Genomic DNA, 12238 nt, shown 5'->3' with positions numbered 1-12238 from the left:
CATTATGTGCGGCAACAGTGGTCTTACAAAACAAGAATTTTAGGAATGATCCAAAAATGGATGAAAAAGATTGCAATCTTGGCCATTAATTAGTTTTTAGACCAGGGGGCACAAAATTTTTGAACAACTCCTAAATTGGGTTTTCGTATTGTTTACGGAATAACCACATAATACTGAGTTAAGCGATAGTTTGAGCTTGGCTACAATATTTGTAGTTCTCCAGATATAAGACGTACAAGAAAAATTTTGATTGAAATATATTGGATCTTTTGATGTTTTTTGGGGTCAGGGGCCACAAAATTTTTGAACGGCCCCCAAATCAATTTGTCGTATTTTTTACGGAATAAGCAAATCATACTGAGTTAAGTGATATTTTGGGTTTGGCTACACCATAAGTTCTTCAGATAGAAGGCTTACAAGAAAATTTTCGATTGAAATATATTGAATCTTTTGATCCAAAAATCAACTTGAACTTTGTTCGTAACCGACCTTTACAATTTCAGAAATGTCAAAAGTAGTTCTTTAATGATTTAGTTTCGTTATAGTATGTCTAAATTTTAAGTAGGAGCAACAGTTATATATATATAGGGAATAGATATATAGGTTAGAAGGGAATATATATATATATATATATATATATATAAGAAAGCAAATCACGCACAATTTGCAGCTACTAAAACTGTAGAATATTTCATTTTATTACATATTTTAATCAGGAAGATATACAAAATATGTAAACGCAAGGGTGTAACTCAAAACTCTGCCAGTAGTTTTTCAAAGATCGGTGTAGCTGTAATGACAAGGTGTGTTTGGATATGTATTAGATAATACAATTGTAAGTTTACAACAATTTTGGAACAAGAAAATGCGAAAAGCTATAAATCAGAGACTCTCAACTAGCACAAATTTTCATTGTGCTCTCGTGAAAAATATCCAAGACTGAATTACGCTCTTTCGTCATCTTGAGACGTAAGGTCTGTTCATAATCCCTATAAAAGCCTTGCGAAAAACCATCAGCACATGTTAGCTGCTAATGTCTGGCGTGGTTTAGTAAATAACTTCCTTTTTAAATTTTACATTACCGTAAACTGGGTATACTTTGGCCCAAAGGAAGAGAAAGATTTGATTTCTTTCTACATGGTTATTATGGTTTCTATCAGTAAGAAAAAGTTGTGGATAGAAGTATTACAACATTGAAAATACCTGAATATTGGCACTAGTGATTTGTTTCCAGAATGTGGGACGCAAAATGCTAGCAATTGTTAACAAATAAACATTTATCATATTTCAAGTTCCACAACTTTTGTTCATTGCATTGAAGTCATATATCCTGAATGCACAAATAAGTAGAATATAAAAACATGTTCATTAGCAAATATTAATAAGCAAATATTATAACATTTAACGTCTTAAATGTTTGTTCAATTTCGCACAAACTATTAAGCCTTTCATTGCGTGGAGTAACATTGGCCCATATTTTATGTATTGGTAACGACCAAATAAAGATGAAATGGTGTACAAATGGTGCGATGTAATAAGGAAGATTAACCCCGCACTAGCTTCTAAAAAAGGATATTATACAGTGCCTGACTTGCAAGAATTTTCTTCCTAAAACTGAGCAGTATAGTACCGGTAAAGTACTCTACCGCAATGAAGAATGTGGTGCTCTTATTTCCGGATGTTAAGTATTCATCCACTTAGAGAGATTTTCATTGAACGATATTCTTGTTTGCCTCTAAATTGAACAAAGTGATTTCACCCCTATGCTTGTAATATCGGTATTTTAAGTATTCTGAAATGTGTAGCGTTCTTTTATAGATGTTTCGTATTCACCCAAGTAGAATACAAATATTTTCATCAGACGATATTTCTCGTTCGATTGAAATTGAGTAAAAACATCGATAATTTCACCATTGTATTTATAATACCCTGTTCTTTTCGGCTTCTTAAATACAGTGCTACAATAATACTTTCGTATATTAGTTAGTCATTTTGACAAATAGGCTAAAGTTACCCCAACCATGAAAAATCTTGCATAGCATCAAAAAATTGGAACTATAATCATCATTTTTGGTCACACTGAGTGTTTACTGCTTTCGAAAGAAAGCCAAAGCATTGCATTTTAACAAGGAGAAATGTCACTAGAATAAATTACATCCCTAATCTTAGGAGATGTTAGAATGGGAATTTTGAAAATTGAAAAAAAATGGGCCAAAGTATACCCAGATTATGATACGCTTACTAGTTTTTGTGGTGGCATTTATCTTTCTTTTGTGTAACTTCTTGCCTGAGCTTTTGGAGAATGTGTCTTTGCAAATTAGGAAGAGACTCGGGTTCCAACATGATAGTACATCTGCACATTTTGACCGGAATGTGCGGACCTTGCTGAATGAAATATTCGGTAATAGTTGGATTAGTAGGGGTAACCCAGAATTACGACCATTTCTCTCGCCCGATCTCACACCACTGAACTTCTTTCTCTGGGGCGACAATCAAACATCTCGTTTAAGAAACACCTCCAGCAACAGATGAAGAACTCGCAGCCCGAATTACTGCAGCTGCAGTTCTTATCGCAGGTACAGTACACCCGACGTATTTGACCGTACCTGTTAATCTCTTATTTGCCGATGTGGCTAATGGACGACAGTTTCAACATAGACGCGGAGTTTCCTGATTCACGTCTTCCACGCAGACTGGCAGTGCACTGCTAGGTACGGGACAGATTTTATATTTTTCTCTAATATTTAAGAGGATACTTGGATTTAACTTAAACGGTGATGATACTATGGTCAGACCATTGTTGAGAAAACATATAGCTCACTAGTAGAATACTGGGTGTGACGATGTTTGCAAATTAATCAATTATGTTATTATCAAACCTCTGTCATTATTATTATTATTATTATTATTATTATTATTATTATTATTATTATTATTATTATTATTATTATTATTATTATTATTATTATTATTATTATTATTAATGTATGCACTGTATAAGAAAATATGAACCGTTAAGTAGCAGATTGTATTGTTATTCGATTTTTCTTAACAATGACACACCTACTCCTTCCAATTGCTGGTTTTTAAACCAATAAATAGAGCGAATTAGTTGTACAAGTCCTGAGGGAATCGTAAGTCTCTGAACTACGTCATAGCAGTGTTCATGGTTTGAGGAAATTTCCCTCGTAGCTAAAATTGGCAAAAAAAAAAAAAAAAAAAAAATCGATAAAAGCGTGAAAATCCAAGGAAATTCTCGGCGCTGAGCGAATGACCAATATAAATGCTTAATTTTGTCTTTGTTCTTCAGATATAAACCAATATAATAGCAACAATTGGTGTGAGTGTGTGTGTGTGTGTGTGTGTGCAAGGGCGCCCATCAGGGGGGTAAGGTGGGGCTCTCGCCCCCTAAGAGGAAATTGTACTTGGAAATATCGAAAACCCAATAGAATTTTTACATTAGTTACAGCAAAATTTGAAACTATATTTGAAACGTGGCTTATACTTGCCCCCCTTGGAAACCACAACATGGGCGCCCTTGTGTGTGTGTGTGTGTTCAAACTAGCATATTTTGAACCCATTGTTTACTGGGTATGTTTTCTTTTTTAAAAAAAAAGTGAAGGAAGAAGTAAAAAAATATAGAAGCAAAAAGCAAATAAGTTAAATAAAATAAAAGTGGTTCACACTTCCTTTAATATAGCTAAATTGATCTTATCACATAACTTCTGTCAAAGGAGTTGCACACTCAACAAACTAGGGAAAATTTGAGAAGAAAAGGGGAAAGTTTTGAGTTAGTTAAGGGAAATTTTCTTTGCAGGGAACCTACGAACACTGCACCACATTAAGTAATGAATTTAAAATAGACAAAATAGATGATAATAAAAAAATATTTAATTGTAAAATAGCACGATAAACCTATCATTATGTAGTGACAATTAAATTATTAATTACATTTATTAACATAGAAACAACAAAACGTTAAATTTAAAGTATCATGACTAGTACAACCATTTCTCATCTTATGTAATAAGAAAACTAAAAAAAAAAAAAAAAAAAACTCAGTTTAGTTTGAGATGGGTCGGAATCAGAAGAATCATCCTCGTCACCCTACAGATCATCATAATGACGATGAGAATAATGTTGCGGACGGACAAAGTATCCGCCAAGGTGGAAAGCGTCGTAGGGCCTCTTCAACAAGGCCACAGCAAGAAAGTGATGATGACAAGAAACAAGAACAGGGCAGTATGAATCCACCTCCTCCTGTAAATGCAGCTAAACCCCCTCACAAAAAGGCTAAGATCGAGCGGGATTCGAAATTAAATGGTTGTAAAAAGACTTCGGATTCTCATGCCTCTCATAAAACTGATGAGGAAGCTGATGACGAATACGATGATGGCTTGGACGGGCAATATGATGATGAGGGGGATGAAGATAACTCAAGTAGTGATGAAGACGAGATTGGGGATGAACCTTGGAACAAATTAACTCAAATTTTCAGTGTTGGATCCGTCGGAAGTTCTGATGACGTAGACTCAGGGTTTGGATCTGGTAGCTCTTCTCATGATATTGATGGATTACCACCGCCACCACGGAACAATAAAGACAATAATGATCCTTTCAGGGGAATCTGTAAGAATGCGATTATCCTTGCTCTCCGTGAACTAAAAGCAATGGTTAAAAGCATACCGGTAGGTATGTTCAGCTTTGACTCAGTGAAAAAGCATTTTGGATCAGATGTAAGAAACGTTTTTCTGGGAATACGCGAAGGTTTCGAATCTAGCACAAAAATGTGTCTCAGCGACACACTACGTTCTATGGTTGACGAACATCAAATACAACTACCTCGGTCAGGTCAAGCCAGTAAAGATGCTGTGATACAGAGAACAGCTGAACGGATTGTCTCAGACATAGAAGACATACGAAACCTTAAAGCTATGTTGATACATTTGTTGGATTTCCTCATAAGCAATGATAGCTTCCTCGACTCTGTTGTCAATCTAATTCACAAAATGAGTTGGCCTATTTGATTTGAAAAGAAATGTAGTTAAAGCTAGATTTATAATGATCTTTTAAAGTCTCAAGAGTAGTACAATAACAATGTAAAATCGAAGTTCCTTTTGCTGAATTTAATGCTTTTTCCTCTCAATAATGTACGATATTTTTAACATTAAAAGAATAAATTTTTAGATTATGGTAACAAGTGGGATACTTTATTTTTATCATCTTTGTTTTGTTATTTTAAGTTTTGTAATTTGACTATGTAACGGACTCTTCCGTTACAGTAAGAAAAATGAAATCTTTAGGTTTTACGTCCCACGCTTATGCCAGCTAGGCTAAAGGAGACGGTGATGATGAGAAATAAATAAAATGGTGGAATGAAGAAAGTGGGAGGAAACGGAAGCACCCCGAGAAAACCCACGCACACAGTGTTTGTTCACCACAAAGCTCACTTGGCGCGAGCTGGGATCGAATCAAGGACCCTGTGTACCAGAGGTGAACGCTCTACCACTGAGCCTCTGCTGTCTCTTTCAGTTAAAGTGAGTGTTGTGTGTAAAATGATCAACTTCTTGCTAGATGCACCGAAAATATCTCATTGACCTTTTCTCATTCTAAGAATTTCAAATACAAATACACATGACAAGCATCAAAGACGTAGGAAGTGTTCGTAGTTTGAGGGAAATTTCCCTAATCTAGGGAAAATTCGTAGGTAAATTTTGCAAAAAGAGAGAAAGGGTTACTCCTCGATAAAACGTGATTTTTTTTCTACAGAAATAAACCAACACAATAGGAATACTGTGTACAGGGGTTTGTTCAAAGTAGTATAATGTGCGGTTTGGGTACAAAACCTCGCGGCCAGAACCTCGCGGACCAAAACCTCGCCTAACTAAAATCTCGCCACCCAAAACCTCGCGGCTCAAAATCTCGCCGGGCCGAAACCTCGCCTGGCGAAAACCTCGCCGGGCCAAAACCTCGCCTGTCCAAAACCTTGCGTCCCAAAATCTCGCCTGGTCAAAACCTCGCGGTTCTGATCTCGGGACACAGATTCTCGGCTAATCTAAACTACGCGGGACGTAATCTGTTGTCTGGGTGTATCTGTGTATGTGTTTTTTTCTTGTAAAAAAAAAGTGAAGACAAAATTTTAAAATACGAAGCAAACACAAATTAAATAAATATGGCGTTTATGGAAAATCATAATATACTTTGTGCAAAAGATTAGAATGATTTTTAGCACTTTCTTTATGTAAACAACACATCTGAAAAACGGAGGAGAAACACATTAAGTGTGTAAATTGTGTAAAGTTAATGTTTGATGTAAAATTAGATAATTAACATAGGAGACGGGTATCTTTTTATTTTCGTTTTTTTTAAGTTTCATTAAGTATTTTCATTTTCAAAAAAAAAAAAAAAAAGTGAAAATTATCTTTGATATTTTTCGACTATTGTAGTTCGGCGGTGTGTGACTATTTAGGTAATTTCTGTCATAGGACCTGGACAGTCAACAAACTAGGGAACATTTAATTAAAAAAAGGGAAAAATTTTGTGTCAGTCGAGGGAAAGTTTTTTAAGGAAACCTACGAACGCTGGGCGAAGGATCAAATGCACTTCTAGAATTACATCGAGCTTCTCAACATTAACTGCAAAGTAAATAAACTGTAGAAAGGACTCCCAGTACTCCCCCCTCCCTCCCAAAAAGTTTAGAAAAACATCTTACCGGATTTAAACGTTATTTTGTTGATCCACTAAATAAATCAGGTGTTCATCGTGCTCACTGCGAATGTAACTCCTCATAGGCTATATAGGTCAAACGAAACGCAATATTAACGCCCAAATTAAAGAACATATTAGATAATCACAAAAGTCGCAAGAACAGGGCGTGTCGGGATTGGTGCTTCAGTTAAAACAACATTCACATTATATAAAGCATTTTAATGTGATAGGTTCAACGAAAACATTGAAATAGCGGGAGATTAAAGAATTATCTTTTATTCATAAATACAAACTAGCTTTAAATTTGGATTTTGGCAACATAGACAGACTCTGGTTATCTACCTTTGATGTATATTTTGGATCTGGCAATAGTGACGTAACATAGACATCACGATCCTTCAACTCAGCTCATTCTTTCGCACTGTGTTCTGCTCGTGGTATTTTAGCATCCGTCACGTTATATTTATCTATTCTGTGATATGTATTCCCTTTTTTCAAACATTTCTTCTCTTATCCGTTTTACCTTACTGAAGACAGAACTAGCATGTAGTTTCGAATGTAAGTCTAAATTTGCAGCCAGTAACAGAAAGGAAAATAAGAGAATCCCTTGTTTTTATTCTTTTAGTAATTTGGTATTGAAAATCCTTGAATAATAATAATAATAATAATAATAATAATTGTGAGTGTAATCTGTTCTTTTTCCAAAGGTACAACATGGGCGCAAGAAATTATCTGGAACATAGCACATGATCTGAATTTTGAGGCAGCAAAACTGCCACAAGTTGCTCGATTTCCTTATTTAGAGTAAGTAGATTTTGGTATAATTTTTATATTAATGAGTTTAAGGGTATCAATGTATGGAGTAACCAACTGTTAAACTGATATAGATTGTATACAAAAAAAAAAAAAAAAAAAAGCCCAATCACTTCTCTTTAAAAGAAAAGCCTTCAGAGCTTTCTTCCTCAATGGCATAAATTACTACACCCACCAAATATCTCACTACAGGATTTAAAACTTTTACGCAGTGCTACCTCAAATATAGAAATAAATGTATTTGAAGTATACAGGGTGACCCAAAGTAGGTATACACCCCTGCATTGATCACGTATAACATTCTAGTTTATGGGTTTATTTGCTTCGGCTCTTCCGAGCTTAAGATGTAAGTAAGGAACAAATAATAAAGAAACTAAGTCTACCTTAAGGATAACAATAAGAAATTATATGAAATATGATGAGCTGATCAGTACGGTACTGTATACCTATTTTTGGGCTACCCTGATTACGTACAGACAAAAGAATCCAATACTGAACATCGATAAATGAAATTTCGATAGGAATTGGGAATGTATTATTATCAATTACAGTAGGAAGACTAAAATCCGATCTAATTGGGACCACAGGTAGTTCGGATTTTCAAATTGCTCGGATTTTCGAAAATGACCAAGAAAATGCCATTTAGGCTTAAATATAGGGTCTATTGTTCGGTATGCTCTTTTATCGATACAGTGGTTATACAGTACATACAGTAATTACAGTACCGTACGTAAGGCTACTTACATTTAATGTTTCTGAAGAACCTGCTCGTACACTAAATTACACTGTTCTTGTAACTCACAGTTAATACTCAACTTATATAGACCTAAGGGAAAATAAAAATTTTAAAAAATATGTATGACAAACAATTACATATGAATGAGCGTTTGTAAAAACACTGACTTCACACAAAGAAAATTGAAATAGTGTATTGTCACTAGCTTCTAGGGGCCACGTTCGGATTTTTGACCCTCGGATTATCGACGTCCTACTATATATCAACAAAATAAACAAAAATATATAAATAAAACTTCATCATATATATATATATAGGGTAGTGCCGAGGAGATTGGTACATTTCAATCTTGAATATTGCGTAGGGGTAATAACTTCTATTGGTTGGTGGGATGGAAATTGAAAAAGGAAAGAAGGCCACATTATATGATCAGTCGCAATGGAGCGTTGGAGCACAGAACATTGTGTTACTTCAGTTCATAGTTATTACGAAACTAAGTCTGTGCCAGAAGTGCAACGTTTTTGTCGACATAGCATGGTTCGACGACGAAATCTTAATGTTGGTCGACATAATATGGTTCCATCCCGTACCATATTGGCTTGGGCGAAGAAGTTTAAAGAGACTGGTAGTGTGTTGGATGTGAAACATTTAGCTCCAAGAACAGTGCAAACTTCTGAGAACGTAAAGAGACAAACATTAAAGTTTAGTCTAAAAAAAGTTAGTTTCGTAATAACTACGAACTGAGGTAACTCGATGTTCTGTGCTTCAATGTTCCATTGTGATCGACCATATAATGTAGCGTTCTTTCCTCTTTCGGTTTCCACCCCACCAACCAATATAAGTTACTACGCCTGCGCAATATTGAAGTCTGAAATATATCAGTCGGCTCGGCGCCACTATATATATATATAATACTTCAGAATTACATAAATTAATATTTGAAATCTGGATTTGGTTTTAAAAATGCGATTTAAATTAATTGTCTATTAAGGGATTAGGATCACGTGCTGATTTAGAAGAAACCATCGGATGGAAAACCTTAAACACAAATAAAAGAAGGTAAAGTAAGTAGGTAGTACACTATCCCAGGACATACATACATACATATACAGGGTGTTTCAAAACAACACCGACAACGTTTGGAGGGTGGTTACTGACACTAAGATAAGACGAAAAGCATAGACCAACCTGGGTGCAGAAATCCGTCATTTCGAAGTTAGAGGCTGCCGGAAACATGAAAAAATGAACTTTAAAGGTCTATAGCTCTAAAACTATGAGACTTATTGTAGTCGGGTCAAGACTTAGCTTAGGAACTAATATGTGCGCTATCAAAAATACATGTTTCAGAATCCTGCGGTACTCACGCAATAATTTTCATAGAGGAAGTTTCGCTACGGGCATGAATTTGAAGTACTCACCAATTAGCTCTATAAAATCGTTGCGGAAATACCGTAGGATACTAAAATATGGATATTTAAATAGGGCACATACTAGTTAAGGGAAGTCTTGACCCGACTACGGTAGGTCCCATAGTATTGGAGCTATGGACCTTTCAAGTTCATTTTTTCATGATTTACGCAGCCTATAACATCTTATCTTATCTTGGGGTCTTCCCAAACGTTGCCGATATTGTTTTGAAATACCCTGTATTATGTATATAGTAAAATAATAAAAACAACCTATAACATGCTACTTTGCTAACTATAAGTAACAGAAAAAACTAAGTAATATTATTAAATTAATACTGTTGAGATAAAAGAAAATATATAAAACCAAAAAATGTAAAAATCGTACTGTGAAAAAGGATTAAAGCAATTGTGCATTGTGTGCTCCTGAAGATGAGCCTTCGAGTGTTACACTCGAAATATTGGGAGAAAAATTGGCTGAGGAACATTACTAGCTGAGTAATTAGAGTGATAAATAATTTAATATTATCAATAATTACTTTATATATTGAATATGTCAATAATTACTTTGTAGGTTAGATATGTATATACTTTGAAAGAGTACGCTTAATAATAATCCGGAAACAGAGACAATGTACAGTGAATTATAAGAGAGTTTCAAATTCATATATTTTTTAAAACATCTAATTAACAGTACATGATCCAAAACTTATCGTACAATTTTTTTTCCTGTCACAGACAATTTCTTTGCTGTGTGAATGTTTTGGATCGATGTGAAGAGTAAGAGTGCTTCGTTGAATGTTTAATTTTATTTATTTATTTATTTTGTTGTTGTTTGAGGTTAAGTTGCAGGTCTTTGGTACCACTCTGAAGTCTTCAAAATGTACTGATGGCTTAAAATAGATGTTTATGTTTAAATATATAGTTCGACTATAATCAGATTACTTCGTGCATGTTTAACCCATATACAAAACTTCGTACTTTTATGTTCAACAGTTGAAAATTTCACCTACAGTCAAATTTTTCCTACTTCCTACGGCCCTTGCTCTGCGTTCATCATATTGAAATCGTACGTTATATGTTATATTTATATTCTTTGGAGCCAGAGCCTCTCCTCACTTACACCAAATCATGTATTTATGTACAACGTAATTTTTGAAATACCTGTCATTTCTGTTCTAATAAGTTGGCAGCACTGAACGTTACACGATTTTCAACTGTTCTCTTCGTAGTTAGTAGTCACGGAGCTCCGAATAGCGCATGATCGTTATTTGTTTGTACGGATAGGAATGGAGCGCTTCACGACAGAGCAGCGCTTGTCATACTGATGAAAACTTATTACAAATGTGGTGAATGTTATGCAGAGGCTGTTCGCAAACTTCGTGGAATGTTTGGTCAGAATCGTCACTGTCGACTTATTTGGTGCATTACGTTGAACAAACATTCCTCAGAGTTTTGCGAACGTTGAACAAACATTCCACAGAGTTTTGCGAACGTTGAACAAACATTCCACACAGTTTTGCGAACGTTGAACAAACATTCCACAGAGTTTTGCGAACGTTGAACAAACATTCCACAGAGTTTTGCGAACGTTGAACAAACATTCCACAGAGTTTTGCGAACGTTGAACAAACATTCCACAGAGTTTTGCGAACGTTGAACAAACATTCCACAGAGTTTTGCGAACGTTGAACAAACATTCCACAGAGTTTTGCGAACGTTGAACAAACATTCCGCAGAGTTTTGTGAACAGTCTCTGCACGACATTCACCACATTTTTAGTAAGTTTTCACTATGACAGCACGCTGTTCCGTCGTGAGGTGCTCCATTCGTACCCGTAAAGAAAAAAAGAATGATTATGTGCTGTTGGTGCTCCGTGACTACTAACTATAAAGACAACAGATTAAAATCGTGTAACATTCAGTGCTGCCAACCTAATAGAACAGAAATGGCGGGTACTTCCAAAGTTGCGTTCTTTATGCTACACCCTTTATTAGCAAAGTCCTCCTTTCATCCCATAGATCTCTCACACAAACTTTGGAGTGTGACTTCTAAAATAAATAAATAAATAAATAAAAACGTAAAATTCTGCTCCCAGTGATTATCTACCGTAACCGAGAAAATAATTTGCACATTAGAGTCAGTTTAGAAAATTATTCTTTCACTGTTCTGTAATATGCTTTTTCATCCCTGCCACCTAAATTTGTTGTTCAATTGACAATTCTTTACTGTTATATAGACCATCTCTAATTGTATAAATAAAGCCCATTTATAATACAATTCAAGGTATAGGATTTCCAGGACGCAGTACTGAGTGTTAGTAAACATATAGTTAATTGCAGAATCTTAGAAACACTTATTTCTATTTTTAATACTCATCTTCATGTTCTTTGAGGACGATATTTTTAAATTATCATCTGCAATATATCTCGAAGACAAGATTGACCTTCTTCTTGTAACCACGAAGATTGTTATTTAGGTGCGTTTAAAAATCCAAATAGGGCCACAGTGGCTCAGTGGTAGAGCGTTCACCTCTGGTGCGTGGGGTTCCTGGTTTAGTTGTGGACTTTGTGGT

General features: G+C 35.1%; 1 protein-coding gene across 1 annotated transcript in view; it reads left to right on the top strand.

The window, feature by feature from the left end:
• LOC145667029 (luciferin sulfotransferase-like) overlaps positions 1-12238 on the top strand; it is a 39529-nt gene that overhangs the window by 440 nt on the left and 26851 nt on the right. The window contains exon 2 of the mRNA XM_081734720.1: positions 7416-7512. Within this exon, the coding sequence (XP_081590846.1) occupies positions 7416-7512 (97 nt within the window). The remainder of the gene's footprint in view (positions 1-7415; positions 7513-12238) is intronic.

This window comes from Thermobia domestica, chromosome 12, assembly GCF_964235325.1.
Source record: "Thermobia domestica chromosome 12, izTheDome1.hap1.1, whole genome shotgun sequence".
NCBI classification, from domain to species: Eukaryota; Metazoa; Arthropoda; class Insecta; order Zygentoma; family Lepismatidae; genus Thermobia; species Thermobia domestica.
The sequence above is the reverse complement of the archived record's forward strand: the minus strand, read 5'-3'. Positions and strand labels throughout refer to the sequence as shown.